The following is a 22,273-nucleotide window of genomic DNA, read 5'->3' as shown; positions in this document are numbered from 1 at the left end:
GCCCTGCGCTCCAAGCGCAGCGCCCCAGCTGGGGGCAAGTGCGCGCGGGAGGGGGGCTACGAACTCCCGGGCCTGGCGCTCCAGTCCGTTTTTTGCTGCGGATCCCGGGAAGGGGGGCCGACTCGGGGGTGGGACTGCAAAGGGGGGGGGAATTCCCTCCCTCGTGCGCTAGGAGGACTAGCCCCTCTCCCGGCTGGGAGCTCCGGCGGAGCCGAGGCGCAACGGAGAGCCCCGGCGCGGGCAGAGAGCCGGGAGCGGATCGGCCGAGTGGGGCACTGTGGAGAGGAGGGCCGGACCGGGCCGCCCCGGAGGACCGATGCGCCGGGTGGGGCGCTGGCCCCGGAGGGCGTGAGCCGCCCGCAGATTGAGCAACTTGGAAACCGGCGGGCGGAGCGCGGGCGCGCTGGGCGCCCAGGACAGTTCCGCGGCGAGCGGGTGAGCCGGCCGCGCCCTCGCCCCTCCCGGGCCTGCCCCCGCCGCGGCTGGCAGCGCGGAGGTGAGTCCCCACGGAGCTGCCCCGTCCTCCTCCCTAGCGCCCCCTTCCACTGGGACCTGGGGCGCCGTGGGCCCTCTCATCTGGGCTTGACCGAGCTGAGCGCGGGGGGAGGGGGGGCGGGGAGACCGCCAGAGCAAGGGGACTTATGACTGCTGTCGGGTCAGCGAGGGCGGGGGAGGGCACCTTCTGGAGTCCCTCCTGCGAATCCTGCCGTCCCCACCCCCGGCATCCCTTAAGCCAGTGGGCAGCCTCCTCGCGGTGCTGCCTCGGGCTGCCCTCAACCCGGCAGCCCCCGGTGATCGTGCTCACTCGAAGTTCTGAACTCCCCAAATCCACCAGACCTATTGTCCAGCACCCCCGATCCAGAAGCTCTTGATTCCTGGTGTCTTCGCCTCGGATTCCCCCGAGTCCCACGGCCTCCAGTTACCACCCCCAGTGCCGCAGCCCGGGCCCGGGTCCGACGTGGCAGGCGGTGTGTGCCGCGCCCCCACGGTGCGCTGTGGGGTGGTGCGGCTCATTGTCCCGCGGGTTCGGGGGGCTGAGGGACAGACGGTCTTGCTTGGTTGGGGAAAGATGGGGGCTGTTTGTTAACCCACGGCTCCCAGGAGGGCCGGGTCGGATTCCGGGTGCGCGAGCTTGGGGCAAGGGTTTTCTTGTGAAACCCACCTATTGCACTTGGAGAGTTCTCTTGGATTTTGGGGGGCAGTCAGGGGGACTTCAGGTCCACCTCCCCTCCCCCTGCACCTGTTGGGCCTCTCCCGATAATAGGGAGGAAGGCTCTGAGCGCTTGGAGTCGTGATGAAGGGGCGCGAAGGAGCCCTTCCCCGCTGCCCTTGGCGTTGGGGGGCGGGGGGGCGGGGGGCCCCAGCACCTGGCTTTGCTCCGGCAGACACGCTAATCCCGACAGGTCGGGCCGGCACGTACTAGGTCCCGCCCCCAGCCCAGCAATCCTTCTGCCCCCGCCTGCCAGCCCTCTCCACCCGTAGCTGGTCCTGGGGAGGGCTAAGGAGAAATTATCTGGATGGTTTACATTTCTGGGTCTGTATTCGGCCCCGGACCGGGTACCAATTTATCCAAATAGCGTTGCAGGGAAGAAGGTGAAAGTTTATCCAGACTTCTGGGGGCACTGAGTCCCCGCCCTCAGCACCACCCCTAGCCGTGCGCCCCTCCCCAGTCTGTCCTCCCCTCCTCGGACCACCTAGCACGTGGGGCCTCTCTCCTGGGCCCCAGCCTCTGCCTCTGCCTTCCACCCCTTCCCCAAGCTGGGTTGTGCCCTACACCCCTCCGCTCCCTGCGCCTTTTGCTCTGCCCTCCAGATGCCCAGTCCTGAGCAGCAAACCCTTCGCTCACTGACTAGGTTTGTAACCCCAAGACCCTTAACCTGTCCGTGGCCATAAAGTGGGAGTAATTCTGCTTTCCTCTTAGCCTTGTGGTGAGGAGTCAGTGAGGGCCTGGCGCACGGCAGGTGGTGCAGGCACGTCATGAATGTGAATCCCTCACCCCGACCCTGGCAGAGACAAAATGCCCCTCCTCACTCCCATGGATGCCTGAGACCTTGATCACTGCCAGCAGTTCCCATTGCTGGCTCTGCCGGTGCAGAGTGATGGGCCTCCAGATAGGACCTGTCTGTGCCATGTAGCCAAAGGGGCAGAGGAAATCAGGCAGAGGAACCGAGGGGAATGAGACAGCCTACTTAGAAGAGAGTCATTAGCTCCTATCCCCTCTCTCAGCCTCGATCCAAGGTTGTCTCTGTGTGTGTACCCACTGCATATGTGTGTGTGGGGACGGGGGGGGGGGGGGGCGGCGGGGCAGGGACCTCCTCTCTGGAAGGATGTGGATTCAGGGACCTGTGACCTTCTGGGGCTTGGTACTGCAGCATTCCTAGTCTGAGACCTGTCCTGCCTTTAAAATCAGATATCACATAAAATTCAGAGTTTTCCACTTCTCTTTTAAAAAATCAGAAGATCTAGCAATGTGGAACCAGTATTTCTGCCTATCAACTATCAGTTGGAATGGAATAGCAGAGGCTCCCTTTGGATGGGACATTTGCCCTCCAGTTCACCCTCTCCACACCCAGTGTCCCTCCTATTTGTTGCTTGTATCCCTGATAGAATGAACTCTTAGCTCCTTTCCAGGGTTGATTCTGTATTGAAACTCTTCCTATCCAGTGATGGGCAAGGAGGGCCAGTGCCACTTGCTCCAGTGACATGCAGATCTGCAGCCTCCTCCCCATTTCCCTGCTGAGATCATGGTTTGATGGGGATACTGGTGGGAGTGGGTTGGAAGATCCTCCCTGGCAAGGGTTGGGTGAGCCTGGCAAGGGCCAGACTGAAAGCTAAGACCCAGGAGGACTGAGGGGGAAGTAGAGGGAGGGAGAGGAAGGGTGATAACATTTGCTGTGCACTAACTTTGAAGTACCAGGCACCGTGCTGGGCAGGCAGAGGGAGTGCAGAGATGCACAGACCTGTTCTGCCCCAAGGACCCAGGGCTACTGATCACACAGTGAGACCAAAGTCTCACGCACTCCGGATTTAACACCAGCTTTGTCCGATGCGGTCTTCCTCCAGTGTTTGTCAAGTTTAAGGACTCAGGGCACCCTGAGGATGCATCTGCCAGGGGTCCTCAGACCTCGGTTTGAGACAGGCCACCATTAAAGTTTAACCCTATCACTTCGAGTGATCACTGGGGCCAAGGCAATCAACCATAAAGATAAATGCAAATATGGAAATGGCGTAACCGTGCTCAGTGTTAAGATTAGTATCCAGAGGGCATGAAAACTGTTTCTATTGCTTTTTAGATGGCCATCAGAAGGGAGACACAAAATACAGTCTTGGTCATAGAAAATACAGCATTTATTGAGTCCCTATGTGCCAGGCACTGTTCTAAGCAGTTTCATGTATTAACTCACTTAAGCTCTAAAAACAACAACCACCCTCTTGTAGATAAAGAAACTGAGGCTCAGACCAGCTAAGCAACTAGCCTAAGGTAACAACTAATAAGTAGCAGAGGCAACATTCAAAGCCAGGCAGTCTGACTCTGAAGTTTATGACCTTAACCATCATACTCTACGGCCAGCGTCTGGGATTGTGTACTTGGAGCTGAAGACCCCGGTTTGATAAGCTCAGCCGGATGTCTGCAATCTGTGGGTGATGGAAGTGTGTGGTGGGGGCTGGAGAAGGCGGGAAGGCTCTGGTGGTTCACGCAGGGAGTACTGGAAGGGCAGGTAGGGGCTGGCAGCTGACGGGGCGCTTGGGGGTGGCTGGGGGCATCTCCGCAGGCTCTGGCCACAGCACCAGGTGGGATCCATCAGTCTCATGTAAACACTTCTCACAAGCAGCTTAACCACTTGAGTGTGTCTGGCCTTCAAAGCCGGTGGGAGAGGCCAAGGAGGGAGTGCTGAACTCCCCTGTGGGATAATGATTTATCTCCCATGCAGGTGGGCTCTCCTGGGGCCTCCCTGGAGGCGAAGGGGGAAAGGATTGGGACGGGGTTGGGAGGGACACCTCCGCTCTAGCATTTCAGCTTTCTCATTCGTTAAGCCAAAACTCAGCCGGCTCTCAGAGCAAACCTGTGAAATATTTATCCCCATTTCATAGATGAGGAAACTGAGGTTCAGAGAGGCTAAGTGACTTGTCCAAAGGCATCTTAAGCAGCCGGTGGGAGGGTGATGCTTCTCTGGCATCTACAAAGCTTCTCTAAGGCTCTCTGTTTCCTCCCGTCCCTGTGTGGGTGTGGGTGTGTGTGCAGCAAGTGTGTGGGCCAATGGACGTGCAGGCATCTGTTGTGAAAGTGTGCAATACTGTGAGTGGGAAGTGGATTTTTGTCCCCCGACTCCCAGGTTGGGCTCCAACTTCCCAGACACATTTCACCGGGGAGGGACCAGCTCCCCCTGCCCCCATCACCCGGGCCAGCGGGTCCACAGACCTGGCTCTCGCTGGGCAGGGGGATTATCCCCATTCTCTGTGTCTCTGGCCAGGGCGGGCGTCGCTGCCTCTTTTATCCTTTCACAAAGGCCAGGCCCGCAGGGCCTGCTGTGTCAGAGTTTCTGTGGCCAGGGGAAGCCTTACTTCCTTTTCTCCCGCCAAGCCCAGAGGGCCACGCAGGGTCTGCCAGCTTGTCGGGGGCCACTGCTCTAGCTCCAGGCAGGTGAAAGGCACATTGGTGACTCAGCACTGGGGAGAGAAGGCTGAGGGGTCACTCACAGAAGGACAGAGAGAGCTGTTCTTTAAGAGACACGATGTTACTGCAGCATGAAGTCTGTAGGGTAGACCTAAAGAAGGACTTCCTAACATTGGGCAGGTCGGAAGCCAGGCAACTGGTTTCCAGGGATCCACAAGTTTGATCTGAGTGTCCACAATATTCCAACCACTTGGGTAGCCAACTCCCATCCCATGTTAGGGACTCTTACAAGATAGGAAGAGGGGCAGATTTCTCCTACAGGGGCGCCAGGTGGGTAACTTGTAATGTCCAAACATTCTGAGTTCTCACGGTCTCCTGGGTAGGGGACCACATGGGAGCGTAGGTGGCATAGGTTGGGGGGCCCCATGTTTCCCCAGAATTAACCCTTCTCTCTCCTCCCCCAACAGGTTGGTTTTTGGAGGTGTCCCTGCTGAAGGACAAAGAGTTCTCCCATGTGACACCCCAAGGTGCCTTTGAGGAAAGCTCTCTGGACCTCCTTATGGGCTGATGGAGAAGTGGGCTCCCCACACCCTCTCTGTCCCCAGCTGAGATTATGGTGGATTTGGGATACAGCCCAGGCCTGGGCCTCCTGCTGCTGACCCAGCCCCGGAGGCGTTAGCAAGAGCCCTGTGCCATCCACCCCCCAGAGACCACCCCTCCCACCAGGGGCCTGAGCTGGCGAGTGACTATGCGGCTTGGGCTGTGTGTGGTGGCCCTGGTTCTGAGCTGGATGCATCTCGCTGCCGGCAGCCGGGGGATCAAGGGGAAGAGGCAGAGGCGGAGTGAGTAATGGATGCGGCTGGACCACCGTGGGCCTTGGGAGTGGTGGTGGTGAGGGTGCTGTCTGGGGACTAGGGCCTTTGGTCGTTTCATTCTATGATGACCATTGCAGATTTCTACTTTGTCTATTACATTGCTCAGTAGATTATCCAGTTTGTGGATTAATTTGTTGAGATTACCCACTCTGTAGATTACTCACTCTGTCTGTTTTCCCCTTTGTAGACTCTGCTTTCTAGATTAACCCCTCTCTTGTGAGGGTCCAGTTTGTGGATTCTGCCCTTTGATATAACACCAGCTTTGTGTGGTATCCATGGAAGTGCTTCTCGGCCCGGTGCTCCTGGGGTGCTGTGTCCTCCCATTTATGGACAGGAGTTCAGGGCTCCTTTCTTTTAGTGGTGTCTGAAGTGCAGCCCTTAACCCCTTGGGGCCAGGAACCCCACACAGCCTCGTGGTGGGCAACAGATGTCCCTGCCCAGATCATGGGGCAGAAACAATGGAGCAGAGAAGGTCATGGGACAGTCCACTGCTGTGGTTTTTAAACCTGCCCAGTGGGATTCAAAGATGTGTGCTGGGGGGTGAAGGGGAGGCCGTGGGCAGGAGGCTGGCCCCCCACCTTCAAACCAGAGCAGCTTCCCTCTTCCCTGCTTTTGGGAAGATTCCACGTAAGATGTCATTGGAGGAAAGGGTCTTCACAGCCTAAAAAAAATTAAATCCTGTCATTGTACAGATGGGAAAACTGAGGCTAAGAAAGGGGAAGAGATGACATTCCAAAGGACACACAGTCAGTATTGGAACCCAGGTCTCCTGGTCCCCGTGAGCCCAGTCTTCTTGAAAACAGAGCCTGAAGGAGTTTACTTGTCCCCACCATCCTCGCCGTCCCTCCCAGGATCCCATCCTAGGCAGTCCTGAGAGCAGGTCCCCCATGCTCCACTTGACGCCTCCAGGGATGGGGGTTCAGTACCTGCCATCGTGTGGTGGGAGTGGCCACTGCGTGTGAGGGACAGTGCCAGGGAGTGGGGTGGAGGCCCGACCCAAGCCTATCTGTCTCTCAGCATCCCCCGGAAGAGATGTCACGCCCCCAGGCAGACAGGTCCTCCGAAGTCTAGTCCGACCATCTCTTGCTTCACTTCTGAGGCCTTCTGACTGAGGTCCGCCAGGAAAGGCTGAAAGGCAATGGAGTTTTGTTGGGTCTCCACGGGAGTGGCCAAGGCCAGAACCCAGTCCAGAGAGAGAAGCTCAGTGAACTGGTGAAGCTGAAAATCCCTGGCTTAACAAACAATTAGAGACGGTTAGGTTTAATCAGCAGCGAGGCCTTGATTTTCCTCCCTTCTCATCTGTCGTGGCCAGTAGTTTGGACTCCACGGGCCAGATGCGGTTTAGCGATTTCTAATCAGTCTCCTCTATTTCCGAGAGGAGAGAAAGAACGGGAGAGGCCACTCATCCTCATGGGATGTGCACTAGTGGTCACGCTTCCACTGGTGAGCCGCACACTCACCTACACCAGGGGGGGTCAGAAGACCTGGGTTCATCTCTTGCACTAAAAAAAGAGAAAAGTGCTGGTCTGGCCATCAGAATGGGCCACTCCCAGCAACAGCCAGTCAAATGCAGCGATTTTGACGTGCCCGCTTTTGATAGAGCCGCATCTCACAGCCTCGACAGCATTTAGCCCAGTGTTTATTACCAAACGGCGTCACTGACAGACATCCTTGATCACCATCAAGGGGGCGACGAGGTTGGGGAGAGGTGTGGGAAAGACTCAAGATGCAACGAGGGTCCAAAATGGACAGAGGCTCGGGGGGGATATGGGGGTAGACGTTGCTAGGCAACACCATAAATAACCATACACCTGCAAGTGTGACTGTACAGGAATACAGCGAGGGTTACGTGAGACAACAGGTCCACATATTGTGACACCTTTGTGAAATATCAAGCTCTGTATGGTCAGGATGCACGTCATGGTTTTTATTTTTTTTTTTGCGGTACGCGGTCCTCTCACTGCTGTGGCCTCTCCCGTCGCGGAGCACAGGCTCCGGACGCGCAGGCTCAGCGGCCATGGCTCACGGGCCCAGCCGCTACGTGGCATGTGGGATCCTCCCGGACCGGGGCACGAACCCGTGTCTCCTGCATCGGCAGGCGGACTCTCAACCACTGCGCCACCAGGGAAGCCCCTTTTTAAAAAGTTTTGATTGGAGTATAGTTGATTTACAATGTTGTGTTAGTTTCAGGCATACAGCAAAGTGAATCAGTTATACATATACATATATCCGCTCTTTTAGATGCGTGTCATTATTATATAAACAAGCTGTGGACCATGTTGCCCCAGGGTTTCCATGGGAGTGGAGGAGGGAAGAAAGGATGGAGACAGCACGTGTGGCTGCTCTGGCCCCCCCCCCCCACGTGCAAGGGCAGTGGGCAGCCTGGGGGGCAGAGGCAGGCTTGCTGTGAATATGAGCCTCAGGTCTGCCGACTCTGCCATCCCGTGACTGCATGCCAGTGGGGCCACCAGAAGCCACCCAGTATAGCTCTGAGCCATACACCAGTTTTGAGCCCAGAAATGTGTGATCTCAGGTCTGAGAGATGGTGTCCCTGCACAGAGGGGAGAAGTTCAGCTGTGAGTCCTAAACCCTGACAGGGCGTCCTCCTCCTGTCCCACTCACTGAGGATACCTCCCCTCCCCGAACCCTCTCCTCACTCACCCTCACTGGCCCTTGCCCTCTGCTGACCGCCTCCCCACCTGGATTTCCTGCATCACGGAGCCGTCTTTCCCTCACCATGCCTCTCACTGAGTGCCCCTCCCCTTACTGAGACCCTTCTCCCGTCTGATTCCTGGGCCCCTTCACTCAGTCCTGCCCCCCATGAAGCCTGCATTCCTTCACGGAACCCTGACTCTTCCAGAAGCTGGACTCCCCGTTTTTTAAATTAATTTTTATTGGAATATAGTCGATCCCCAATGCTGTGTTAGCTTCCGCCTCACAGCAAAGGGAACCAGCCACACGTGTACGTAAATCCACTCTCTTCCAGATTCTCCTCCCATCCAGGTCACGACAGAACACTGAGTAGAGTTCCCTGTGCTATACAGCAGGTCCTTTTTAGTTATCTATTTTATATATACTAGTGTATATATGTCAATCCCAGTCTCCCAATTCATCCCTCCCCTCCCCTTCCCCCTTGGTAACTATAAGTTTGTTTTCTACAGCTGTGACTCTATTCCTGTTTTGTAAATATGTTCATTTGTACCACTTTTTTAGATTGCACATGTAAGGATATCATATCATATTTGTCTTTCTCTGGACTCCCCTTTTTGCCCCTTCTCACTGCCCCGTCCTCCAACTGGAGCCTTCCTCCCCTCTGCCACTAACCATCTGTAGAATCCCTCTTCCCTGGCTGAAGCCCCATTCACTCCTTGGGCCATTCCCCACTCGCCTGTTGCGAACCCCCAGAGCCCGGCCCCGGGTGGCAGAGACGGGTCATGAGGAGCCCGTGGGTGAAGGGGGAAGAGGCAATTTAACCTGGTGTAGAGGATGTGGAAAGGAACCAGGAGGGCTGCGAGGGCCCAGAGGGAGTGACTCCTGAGATGTGATTTTAAAGATGAGTAGTTGATGTGCAGGCAAGGGAGTGGGGGGGTGGGGGAGGCAGAGGGCACTCCAGGCAGGGGACCAGCCTGTCCGAAGGTGAGGAGTTGGGACGCGGCACAGACTGTGCAGGAAGTGGGGTGCGGCTAGGGGTAGCTGGAGGAGTGGTTTCTGGGTGCAGTTCTAGGGAGCCCTGAGGTTTTCACTGGAGCCGCTCTGCTCATTCTGTGTTGTACGTGGACGCTCTTTTCTACTGAAAAGAAGGGTTGTGCTGTTAAAACAAAAAGCTGAACGCCCATCAGGGTAGAGCAACGAAAGCTGCCTGGAGCTGAGGGAGCATCCTGGGAGCGATGCCGCACAAGTGGGCAGAGGTCGGAGGGTGGAGCGCTTGGTACCCGCCAGACTGAGGAGTTGGCCCTTGACCTGACTTGAGCTGTGGGTAATGAGGACCCACGGAGAGGTCTGAATTAGGGGTGCAGTGTGGTCCAGCTGCAGGACCGGGCGAGGGGAGGTGGTTCGAGATGGGAGGCAAACAGGCCAGTTAAAGGCTATTTGGGCCCAGTCGAGGAAAAAGTGTAGGTCTAAACTAAGCTCACAGCTGAGTTAAAGGATGCCAGATCTTCCCGGGGGATGTGCGCAGGGCACCAGGAATGGGCACATCTCCTGGGAGACCATGTGGCCTCAACACGCTCAGCGAGGTGCCAGTTCCTGTCACCCCCCCTGCCCTGTCCTTGCCCCCGCCCACTTAACTCAGGGCTCTCTCACTGAGTCTAATTCCTCCAAGACTAGATACCACCCCCAAACAAAGGTCAGCCCTCCGCTGGGTCATGGAGAGTTCCCCTCCCTTGGCATTGACCTTCACCCAACCCCCCGTAACTCCTCATTCCTATCCTGTCCTGCTCCCCACACTTTATCAAGCCCCCCAGTAAGCTCCATCCGTATAACCCCCTCCCTGAGCCTCTGCCTCACTCATCACATCCTCAGCCCTACATTCTGGGGTAGCCCTATCCCTGTGGAGCCTCACCCCTTACTGGGCTCCCATTCAGAAACAAGACAGGCTCCACCCTCCAAAGCTCTTTCTAATGAGAGGCAAAGACATATTAGCAGATAATAACGACACAAGGTGACGTCTACCATGATGGATTCAAGTACTGGGGGCAGGGAACACACAGAAATACTCCATCCAGATTTTACATGGAGGTGAGATCAATGGAGACTTCCTGTAGGAGGTGACCTTAGTTCTGAGACTTGAAAAAGTTAAACTCAAGAGGAGGCAGAGGGTGTTCCAGGCAGAAGGAACAACTTGAGCAAAGGCACAGAAGTGTGAAGTAGTGTGATGTGTTCAGAGGAACAAAAATAATTCCATATTGCTTAGAAGTAGTGTGAAGACATGAGGTGGATGGGATCTGCCTATGGAAGCTTTTTAGGCCAGGTGGAAGAGCTGGGTATTAATTCTGCAGCCAATAGGGAGCTATTGATGGGTTTTAGGCAGGGGTGTGACACCATCAGAATGGGGGTTTTGGAAAGATCTCGAGATGACAAAGTTGGGGACCTGGGAGAAGTGAAGTCCCTGGAGAGGAGGCACTGTGGCCAGAAGCCATTCTTCAGCGGGATGGGGGCTGAGCCACCCTGGGGCAAGGCCTGACTGTAGAAACATCAGCCCGAAAGGGGTTTGCATGGGGCTGAAGGGGGCGAGAAGCACCAGGGAAGGGAGGAGGATACAGCCTTGCCTTCCTGGCTCATGCACTCAGGCTCCAGAGTGCCTGGGAGCGGGGGCAGTAGGGTGGGGGTGGGAAGGGCAGAACTGCATGAGGGGGTTTTGTGAAGAGCTTGGAAGGAGGTTCCGTCAGCTCCCTGAGCGCCCTCCCCATCACTGAGCCCACCCATCCTCAGCCAGGCTCCAGCCCTGCCAGGCTGCCTCCGCTGCATGCAACCCTCCTGTCAGGGGCACAGAAGCCCGAGGCAGCATTTCAGATTGTGAATCTGACCACGCCCTTCTGAGGTCCTTTTCCCTGTCAATAGACTAAAGCCCTATTTTCCATTCTGTGGATGCCCTCGGATGGTCAGTGCCTCAGAGCCTTTGCACAGGCTGTTTCTCCTGTCTGCACTCCCTCTTCACCTAGCCTGCTGCATAAGGGCATGCCCTTCATCGCTCCTACAGTCCTCACAGTGTGCAGCCAGCCCTAGGTGGGCGTTTGTTGCTGCATCTCCACATCCCCAGTTCCTAGCAGTTCTGACACGTGTTAGGTGTGTGGTGAACGTCCGTGGAATGAATGAGCCTGTTTCTCCCTTTGAATCATTATGTAACCTCTGCCCATACCCAGCATCTTCCTTGGACACCCCCAGCCCGGCACGCACAGAGCCCCCTCCACTCTGGCTTTCCATCCGCTCGCTGCCCATCTATTCGCCTCACTGAGCCGAGAACACCCTTTGGTTCCCCTTCCCCTTGATAAGTGTCTCTTTCCTCATCGGACTGGCCCTGCCCATCGCCAAGCCCCCTCCTCCTTGCTGAGCATCACTCTCCCTTCCTGAGCCCCCAAACCTCATGGAGCTCAGCTCCCTAGTCTCTTGTCCTTGACCCCAGCCCCAAGCCTCAAGGCCTGTCTTACCACCTGAGCTCTGTATCTTGACCCTCTCGTATCCTTGGGTCTTCACTCCATCACTTCACCCTGCCTCTGTCTTGTGATCACATTCCCCACCCCCAGCTGGTCTCTCCTTTCTGTCTGTGTTCCCTGACCCCCTCTGTCCCTCTCCTCACTTTACCCCCCCCCCCACCTCTATCCCCTCCACTCACTCTTCAGCCCCCTGTGGTTTGTCTGGCATCCCACCACTCCACCAAACTGCCTTTGTTGAGGTCACCCAATCACCTCTTAGTGCACGTGTTGTAGATTTGCCCAGGGCTCCCCACTCACGGTCTCCTCCCAGCCCCGGTCCCCGCAGATCTCGCCCTTTTCCACTCGGTTTCCACCCCCCACCCCCGTCAATGTCCTTCCATCTCTCCAACTATTCCTTCTCAGCTTCTTTCCGGGCACCTTCCTCTACTTGTGTGTTGAATGCGAGGACTGCCCGGGCCGCAGTTCTTGATCCTCTTCTCAAGCTGCACAGCTCCTTCCCCCGGGACACTTTCCTCTCCCAGGGATTTAAGCCCCAGTGATGGCTCCCAGGACGGATCCCTGAGTTCTCTCCCTTCTCCATTGCTGGTCTCTTGAATGAGATGGTTCTCTTTCCTCACCTTCCTTTACCCTTCAGCCACTGCCCTCCACTCTCCACCCCCACCAGGGATGCCATTCCTTACGTGGCTGATTTGTGGCTGTTTGTGGCTGATTTCTTACGTGACATCTCAGAAGCGTTTGGCGTTGGACTCCCTGCTCCCCCCTTGAGGGTCCTCTTCTCTTGGCTTCCGTGATGCAGCTTCTGAGTGTCCCTACCTGTCTGGGTCCTCCTCAGCCCCTTAGTTGGCCCTTCTTTTTCTGTCCTTCTCTTCAATGGCTAATGCCTTTTCTCACTGTCTGCACCCTCTCTCCTAGTCATCTCATGGACCTCTAGGCCTTTGATGACTGTTTTATATTAAGGGCTCCGTGTCTCCATCTCCAGGCAAAATGTTTCTCTTGACTTCCAGACCCACAGGTTCAGCTGCCTAGTAGATCCCCCCAGATGTCTCATGAGAACCACAAACTCAACACAAGGCATCATTTCCTCCACCCAGATCTGCTCTTCCTCCTGTGGGCCCTCTCTTGGTGAAGGACCAACGGCTACCCCACCACCCAAGCCCAACGCCTAGGCATCACCCTTGACGTGTGCTTTCCCCGGGCTCTCACCCCACGTCCAGTTCATCACCTAGTCTCATTGATTCTACCACCTGAATATCTCACCTGTGTCTACACCTGTCCATCCTCTTGGTTCAGCTCCATCTCTTTGAACCTGGGAGTCCTCCTCCCTCCAGGTTTGCCATCCCTACAATCTGGTCTCCACACCACAGAGTGATCTTTCTAAACTGGAATCCTGGCCATGTCTCCTGTTTTAAAGGCCCCAGGGATTCCTCATGACCTTTAGGGTAATGTCCATACTCCTTTATAAGGGTTCGAGGCTGTTCCTGCTTTGGCCCCTGCTTCCCTCTCCACTCATTCCACACACCAGCCATGCTGAACTAATTTCAGATCCCCCACGGGCCACACTTTCTCTTGCGTGTCACTGAGAGCTCTGAAGGGAGATGCACACAGAGATCTGTTGTTGGTTGAGTGGGGTCGGGCAGCAGGATTCTGAGAAGGCCCTTTGCAAATCTGTCCTTAAAAGAAGTGATAAGGAAGGAATAAATGAGTTACGGGAGCATAGTGATAGAGGCCCACAGCTGGGACACCTGGATGACTTTGGTTTTCGAAACCAAGGCAAAAACCTAGAAGGAGCCTTCATTTCAATAATGACTTAAATAAAAACCTTGAGTATAGACAACTTCATATCTTTGAAGCAAAAGCGGTACTAAAATCTACAGTGACATTAATTTGTAATACAGCTGAATAACGGCCCGAACTAGAAAACTAATCCCAAGGGGGCTCCCTCGTAACTTCGACACCACATTGGGAGCCTTGTTTTTTTCTTTTACAATGACCCAACCAACAAGAGTGATATTAAGTTTTATGTTTTTTTTTGTGGTATGCGGGCCTCTCACTGCTGTGGCCCCTCCCGCAGCGGAGCACAGGCTCCGGACGCGCAGGCTCAGTGGCCATGGCTCACGGGCCCAGCCGCTCCGCGGCATGTGGGATCTTCCCGGACCGGGGCACGAACCCGCGTCCCCTGCATCGGCAGGCGGACTCTCAACCACTGCGCCACCAGGGAAGCCCTGATATTAAGTTTTAAATTCATTGATTAATTAAATGGTAACGTTGACTCTATATAAATAAATAAATTCTCTATTTAAAAAAATCAGTCTGGCCATGCTTTCAGTTTGCATGTCACCTTGTATTGTCCTACCCCCTGGCTTTCATAAACTTTGTCCCCTCTGCCTGGAACACATACTGGCGGTGAAGCCTTGTTTAAGTAATTCGACCTCTCCATTTCCTCATCTGTGAGAAACAGGATGAAATAAAAGTAGTAGCACCCCCCTCACGGGTTGTGAGGCTCAAATGAGTTACTATTTGTAAAGCACTGAGAGCAGTGCCTGCCCCAGAATAAGTGTTCAACCTTTAGGAATAAGCTGCCATGATTATGATTATGATTTTGTTGTTGTTGTTTTATTGTTGTGTTTGTTATTCCCCTCTTCTCTCCTGTTCACCTTTCTCTTACTCGTTCCCCTGTTCCGAAATCAGGGATCATTCCTGGAGCACATGCTCCTTCCCGCAACCCTGCAGAGTGGGCCTCTTGATCTCCCTATTTTGGTGGTGGGAAGGGAGGCCCACAAGATGCGGTATTTCTCCCAGGGTCACAGGCTGGGCCATCGGCTCAGGTCCAGCCAGCTGAAGCCTGAGCTCTGGGTCCTCCGTTGCAGCGCGACACCCTGCCATCTCTGCTCTGATTCCCCTGGCTCTCTGCCTCCAGCCTGTATCTACAGCACCTCGCTGCCTGGTTCCTCTTTTAGTGACTGGCCCCACTCATCCCCTATGCCAGAACCCCGGGAAGCACCGCAGCCTCCTCCCGCTACGCTTGGTCACCATGACCACACTGATTGCTTCCCCTAAGCAACTCTCAGATCGTTTTCTCTTTATCTCCCCTGAACAGAACTTGGTTTAAGACTTTCTCATCTTTCTCACCTGGATGATCAGGTCAGCTTCCTCCCTAAAGGTCCTCCAGTCTCTGGTCTCTCCCCAGGCTGCAGAGGAAGCTTTCCAACGTGTAAATCAGACTGGGTGTTTCTCCTGCTTAAAACTTGCCAATGACTTCCTGTTGTCTTATCAGCTCTCAGAAAGATGGCCCCCAAACTCTGCAAAACAAGGGTTCTGTGGCCAAAATGTCTCAGAGGTGCAGTTCACTCTTTCCCCATTTTACGGAGTCACTCTAATTCACAGGAGCCTAATAAAGGCTGCAAAAAGCCCTGCAGTAAAGAATCCTGCTTAGACTTGTCGGACCCAGTGGTTCTCAGTCTCACCTGGTGCAATGGCCTTTTCTCCACATCCTTCTATGAACATTTAGGGGAGTCACGTTCCAAGGAATACTCTTTGGGAAAAGCTGCCCGACAGGATGGAATTCAAGGCCATTGGCATGATATAAAAGGCCCCTCCTGATAGGACACCTTATCTTTCACTTGTACTCCAAATTATCCGCAATTCCCTTGGGGTCATTCTGCGCCTCTGTGGTCTTGCCCCTGGAGGGCCCTTGTCTCCACTTCCCAATGGACAAATCGCTACTTATTCTTCAAGAGCTGGCCCAAATGGCGCCTCCTCTGTGACTCCTTCCTCCCTTATTTCTGGGTCCTCTATTGCTTGGCCTTGTGGCTGCCAGCATGTTCCTGGTTGCGGGTCTGTCTGCACCCCTGAGAGATTAGTTCAGCTTGGCCGGACGTCTTTCCCTCCACGTCGCCAGCACTCACACTGCACATGGTACCTGGGAGGGGCCGGGTGAGTGTTGGTTGAACAAGTGAATGAGGAAACAAGATCAAAGGTCTGAGACTCGACGCTGGGGCTGGGGACCACGTTGGCTCAAAGGATGGTTCCAACCTCAGCGCCTTTGACATCTTGGGCCACATTGTTTTTGTAGGAGCTGCCCCCCCGCATCGTAGGATGTTTAACGGCCTCCCTGGCCTCTGTCCCCCAGATGCCACTAGCAACCCACCCCCCCCAGTGTGATAATCGAAACGTCTCTAGACTTTGCCAAATGTCCTCTGGGGAGCAGACTCATCTCGAAACGTCTCTAGACTTTGCCAAATGTCCTCTGGGGAGCAGACTCATCTCTGCTCGAGAGCACTGTTCTAGATGCAGGTTATTCCAGCTGTCTTCCTGTCTCTGGGCAGGTGGCTTCTTTCTCATTATGCCTCTTGTCCTTGAACTTTTCTCAAGGATGAAAGCCCTCCATCCATACCTGAGGCTGAGCGTTCCTTCCTCTGGGGTGGGGGTGGGGATGAGGGAATGTGTAAATTCCAGGATGGGTGCAGCTTTAGTGCCTCCTCTGGGGATGACGGGGCAAGCCTGGAGGGTGAGTTTGTGTTGCACCTGGACCTAAAGAGGCATTTAGGGTGGGTGGCAGCTCTTGCTGTGCTAGCTCCCTTGAAAGCAGATACTGGGGAGGTTTATAACGCAGCCTTGCAGAGAGCTACCAGCCTGGCCTGTGCTTTCTGAGAAGCACATTCATTCTACGGGTTGAAACTCCTGTCTACTCACTTCCCATCCTTGTGGGATTCTGGGAAAGATGGAGGTCTCTCCCACAGCTGCCTCTCACCCTTGCCCCATCCTTGCAGTCAGCGCCGAGGGGAGCCAGGCCTGTGCCAAAGGCTGTGAGCTCTGTTCGGAGGTCAACGGCTGCCTTAAGTGCTCACCCAAGCTGTTCATCTTGCTGGAGAGGAGCGACATCCGCCAGGTGGGCGTCTGCTTGCCGTCCTGCCCACCTGGATACTTTGATGCCCGCAACCCTGACATGAACAAGTGCATCAGTGAGTGTGGGCGGGGCTGGGTAAGGGCACCGGAAGCTCTGGACATGGGGCGGGGGTGGGGCGGGGCGGTGCTTTGAACTGTTGATGTACTACAAGAGAAATAGAGGGATACTGAGGAGGGGAGTTCTTGATTTAAAAATCCAGCTGCTGACCAGACCTCTCCCCAGACATCCCACCCACGTTTCCAACCCATACCGTAGCCACATCTCCTCCCTCCAAACCTGCGCTGACCTGTATTGGGTCACTCTCAGTGTCCCAACCCATCACCCAGGCCACAGACCTGAGAGCCAACCTCTCATTTATGCCCCCACCCCATCCATCCAATAACCAAATTGTGCCTCCTTCATCTTCTTTCCATCCTCACTGCCATGGTCTTATTCAGGGTCCCATCACGTCTCTCCTTGACCATTGCAATAGCCTGTTCATCTGTCCCCCAACCCTCATCTGGTTCCCTTCCACCCTCCCTCTGCACTGCAGCCAGAAAGATGCCTCTGAGACACATAACCAGAAAATCACTGCTGGCTCCACTGAGGGCAGGGAAATTCAAGCCCTGGTCAGCCTTCTCTCCCCACCCTTTTCCCCCCACTCTTCTCACTCTGCTCCGCTCTCTCACACCAGCTACCGTCCCACATGCTCCAAGACACATGCTGTCACACCTCCCTCTCGGCTGGGGGACATGCAGCGAACACTCTCCTGTAAACAATGCCAGTGACCTTCCCATTCTGTTCAGAGCCTTGGAGTTTAGAAGGCATTTCCAGACCTCCTATCAGTTGAGCCTCCCAACCACCTTTGGAGGGAGACGGACTTAAGTGATGGTACCCTTTTCATAGCTGATAACGTCGAAGTCTCAGGGGAAATGACTGATCCAAGTTCAGCCGACTTGGGTTCTAATCCCAGCTCTGCTGCTTATTCATTGTGTGACCTTGGGCAAGTCGCAGCCTCTCAAAACCTCATCTTCAAAACGTGGCTGCTTGCTTTTACCCCCCTAGGGCTGTTGTAAGAGGCATGTGGAGGTCCTCAGGGTATGGCACTCAATAAACAGCTACTGTTATTCTTACTTTTGTTCATATTTTGCCTGCCACCAAACCCAGGAATCAGAGGCCAGGAGGCACAGAGGAGGGTGGGGTGGCGTTGGGAAGCTTGTGAGCATGGAGGTAGGACCCTGGGACTGGTCCTTTGGAACCCTGGTCCTCAGGGATTTGGGGTAGGGCGTTCCTGGCTGTGTCAGCTTCTGGGAAACTGTCATCCCAGGCTTCAGGGGCGGAGACTGGGGAGAAGTCAGCTCCACCCACAATCCAGGAGGGGAGAGATTGTGAAAGACCCCTCCAGCTTCTAGCCTAGCCCGGCCACCCACCCTCCCCCCACTTCCCCAGAGGAGGGAGAGCTGGCAGGACGGCTTTGGGGAGGGACCCAGGAGTCCAACCAAGGTGGTTCCTGGAAGCCGGCCTTGTAGAGGCAGAGGAATTTGCCCCGGGATCGCTCTCCCCTACTCCAGGCAGACTCTTGCTGCCCCAGGCAGGAGGAGAACCGGGCTCTGGGGTCCTGTGGATGCCCGGCAATAGGGGGAGAGGAGACCACACAGCCACTCTCGGGGTGTCATTGTATCCCTCGGTTCAGCTCTGACTAGGTGGTCCTCGGGGTGCCGTGAGAGGCTGGGACACTCCTCTCGCCCCCACTAATCTCTTCTCCTCTGAAACCGGCTCTCTTGGGCCTCCCCTTGGGCTCCCGGGCCTGGGATTGGGTTGGGGCTGAGGTTGGCTGACCGTGGCAGGAGTCCCAGCCAGCCCTCAAGAGAGGCTGCTTTGACCTCCTCTCCCCCCATCCCCTTGCCTTCCTTTCTCTCCGTCCCAAGACTCCCCTGCGGTAATTGCAGCCCCAGACCCCTGTCCTGCCCTGTGTGAGTGGGCGTGGCTGGGTGGCCACGGGGACCCGGGGAGGCGTCTATCCGCGGCTGAGCCAGAGGCCCCCAATCTGGCCCTCTCCTCAGAATGCAAGATCGAACACTGTGAGGCCTGCTTCAGCCACAACTTCTGCACCAAGTGTAAGGAGAGCTTGTACCTGCACAAGGGCCGCTGCTATCCCGCCTGTCCCGAGGGCTCTGCGGCTGCCAACGGCACCATGGAGTGCAGCAGCCCCGGTAAGGCAGGAAGGCACGGCGGGCAAACGCTGCGGCCCAGGGTCCAGGACCCCGGAGGAGGAGCGGGCTGGGGGGATCCGGCCAGGGCGAGCGTGGGCTGGGCCCTGTGCAGCGAAAGCGCATCACCACCACCCTCTGAGCTTCCCCTCAGGACTCTTCTGCCTTCTGGGCTAAAGACGCCTCTAGCCTGGGGCTGCGGCTGAGAGCAGATGGGAGGGGCTCCCCTGGGGTACCCGGGGCCAGGGGAGGAGACGTGACCCCCTTGTCCTCTTGCTTCCCTCCCCTCCTGCCAGCGCAATGTGAAATGAGCGAGTGGTCTCTGTGGGGGCCGTGCTCCAAGAAGAAGAAGCTCTGTGGCTTCCGGAGGGGCTCGGAGGAGCGGACACGGAGAGTGCTGCACGCCCCTGGGGGGGACCACACCGTCTGCTCCGACACCAAGGAGACCCGGAGGTGCACGGGGCGGAGGACACCCTGCCCGGAGGGTGAGCTGCGGCCTCACCTCCCTGGGGTCGGGGGTCAGCACAGCCACGAGAGCTCTGACCCCCTCTGCTTCCTGCCTGTGGCCCAGGAGAGGGCTCAGGCCAGGACTCCATACTGTGCAAACCCATGCCAGGCAGAGAGTGGGCCCCGCAGCTGTGTGATGGGCCGGGAAGCTGCTATGGCCCTATCCCTCCCCATTTCTTCTGAGCCAGTGGATGTCGGCACTGGAAGCGCCCTCAGAGGTCAGACGATGGGGACGTAGAAGGGGGTGTTAAGACCCAGAGAGGTGCAGTGATTTGTCCAAGGTCACACAGCCTGCAGGTGACAATGATGTGGCAGTGTCCTGGGGTGGAGGAGTGGCGGGTGGGGGGGAGGCGTCCTGCCTGTCCCGAGAGCTGCAGTGGCCATCTGGGAGATGCCCTCGGCCCATTGGGATCAAAGGTCTGAGGAAGACAGTGAGGAAGAGGAGGGCGTCTGGTTCATCGAGGGTTGCAGGGTGAAAAGGCTCACGGGACCCCTTCTCAGTACCCATGTTGCAGCGCCCTCTGCAGTGGCTGCTTCTCAGAGGAGGCCTTGAGGGGACCCCGACTGCCTATGGGCCTCCTCCCCACCTCCCCCTGCCCAGCTTCCTCACCACATTCCTCCTCGGGCCCTTGGCCATGCCCAGGGCCTCCCTGCTGTGTCAGGACGCCCTTTGTTGACTCTTACAGGGCAGAAGAGGAGGAAGGGCGGCCAGGGCCGGCGGGAGCATGCCAACAGGAACCCCGGCCGGAAGGAGAACAAGGAGGCGGGCGCCGGTGCTCGGAGACGCAAGGGCCAGCAGCGGCAGCAGCAAGGGACAGTGGGGCCGGTCACCTCTGCGGGGTCCACCTAGGGACACTGTTCAGCGTCCGGGCCCGTGCAGAAAGAGTCCAGCACTGCTCTGTGTGATGAGAGCTTTACCGAACTCGAGCACTGGGGGCAACGCATACACACACTCTCCCTACCTACACGTACACACAGATACGTGCACACAGACCCCACGTCCAAACGTGTAACTGACATACATGCAAACGTGTGCGCGCGCACACGCGGACACACACACACACACACACACACAATCGAGGTTACCGGAAGACACTTCTGTCCCTCGGACATCACTGGGTCAGCAGGGCACGGAGGCAGAGGGGTCGTCTCTGCCCTGCAGAGGGCCTAGTGGCGCACACTTGGTTTGTGATGCCCCCAGTGGGCACATCAGAGAGAACATTTTCCAGCCTCCGAGCCCAGACTGCAGAGTGGAGCCTTCTGGAGGAGCTGATAGGACCAGCCCGGTGGACCGCAGCCAAAGCTTGAGAGGGGTTCAGCATCTCCAGCTGTGTGACTTTATCTTTGGAGAGTATTGTTACACCTCCATGATCCATATCAGGGCTTTCCTGACTCTGAAAACTGCTTAAAGGTTTATTTCAAATTAAAAACGAAAACCAAATGACCACAGTAGCCACAGGTACCACGTTTCTTTTCAGGGTATGGGGTTGGTAGAGGACACGGGAGCAGGAAATGAATTTCAAGAGACCCCTCCTGGTCTAATTTACAGAAGGTCCAGAGCAGGAAGGAAACTTGGGGGATATGTAGAGCAGTAACCAGATTCTCTGCATCTTTGTCGCTCAGAGTGTGGTCTGCGGACCAGCATCAAAATTATCAGTAGGCAGCTTGTGAGAAATGAGAATCTCAGGTCCCATCCCAGACCTGATGAACCAGAGTCTGCATTTTTCCAAGTGACTGGCATGCACGTTCAAGTTTGAGAAACACTGCTTTAATTACCTCTAAGGATGGAACGAAGGTCTCGGCCAGCTTGCAGCAGGAAGGATCCTGGTCGGCTGTAAAGGGAGACTTCCCACCTGGGAGAGGTAGAATCTATATACGGAAGGGCTATAGGAGCACTTCTAGGGGGAGGGAGTGCTCAGGCTCTCTGAGATGGTTGGGGACCGTTGGATGGGAAGGCAGAACAGTGGATAAAATCACTTCTTGCGGTATTCTGAAGTGTCCACTGGCAGCCATCCGGGCACCAGGCTCTGGATGAATGTTTGGTTTGCAGAGGGGAGCCAGACAGGTGCCTTGCTCTCATGGAACTTAGAGGTTGGTGGGGGAACAGGCATGAATCAAGTAATCATTTGAATAAATGTATAATTATAAATGAGAGGAGTTAAAGGCAGGCAACCACTGAAACATACACAGAGCTATGAAAGTAAAGAAAACTAAATAAAAATAAAAGACCCTATCTCGGGGAAGCTTTTTAGAGGGGGTGACCTTTGAGCCAAGCTCTGAAGGATAAATATAAGAGTTAACACAAAGACGAGGAACGGCATTCTAGACCAGTGCTGTCCAACAGAAATACAATATGAGCCATTTATCTCATTTAACCGTTTTCTAACAGCCACATTTAAAGCGTAAAAAGAAACAGGTGAAGCTAATTTTAATTATATCGTCTATTTAACCAAATATATGCAAAATGTTATCTTTTTAACATGTGATCAATATAAAAAATTATTAGTGAGATATTTTACATTCTTTTTTTAAACTAAGTCTTCAACATTCTGTGTATATATTTAAACTTACAACGTATCTTAATTCAGATACTAAATTTTCACCAGGAATACTTGATATGTATTTTGATTTAATAAAAATTCAAGTCGAAAAGTAGATTCACATACCCAAAGTGTTTAAAGACTAGGTTAAAATTTTCTGATAACTGAATTGAATGTGTTTAAAAATTTTAATTTAATTAATTGAAATGAAATAACATTAAGAATTCAGTTCTTCAGTTGCACTGGCCACGTTTCAATTGCTCACTAGCCGTATGTGGCTCATGGCTACTGTATTGGACAGCATAGTCCTAGATAGAGGGCACAGCACATACAAATGTCCTGTGGCAGCCAGGAGCTTGGTGTTCAATGAACTGAAAGAAGGCCAATACAGCTGGGAGGCCTGGAGGGCAAGAAAGGTGAGATGTTCCCAGAAAGGTCGCCTAGAGCTGGGTCCTTATTCTCAGAGCCAAGAGAGGCCGCTGAAGAGTT

At 55.1% G+C, this 22,273-nt stretch overlaps 1 protein-coding gene across 1 annotated transcript; it reads left to right on the top strand.

The window, feature by feature from the left end:
* The first annotated feature begins 349 nt into the window (after window positions 1-349).
* Window positions 350-20,642, top strand: RSPO1 (R-spondin 1). The gene is made up of 6 exons (XM_060003897.1): window positions 350-496; window positions 5,083-5,457; window positions 16,412-16,603; window positions 18,591-18,740; window positions 19,034-19,222; window positions 19,931-20,642. Exons 2-6 carry the CDS (start codon window positions 5,364-5,366, stop codon window positions 20,092-20,094), a joined length of 789 nt encoding a protein of 262 aa, XP_059859880.1. The 5' UTR covers window positions 350-496; window positions 5,083-5,363; the 3' UTR covers window positions 20,095-20,642.
* The last annotated feature ends 1,631 nt before the right edge of the window (window positions 20,643-22,273 follow it).

Source organism: Delphinus delphis, chromosome 1 (assembly GCF_949987515.2).
Source record: "Delphinus delphis chromosome 1, mDelDel1.2, whole genome shotgun sequence".
Classification (NCBI taxonomy): domain Eukaryota; kingdom Metazoa; phylum Chordata; class Mammalia; order Artiodactyla; family Delphinidae; genus Delphinus; species Delphinus delphis.
Note: the sequence above shows the minus strand (reverse complement) of the source record. Positions and strands in the feature narration are given on the sequence as shown.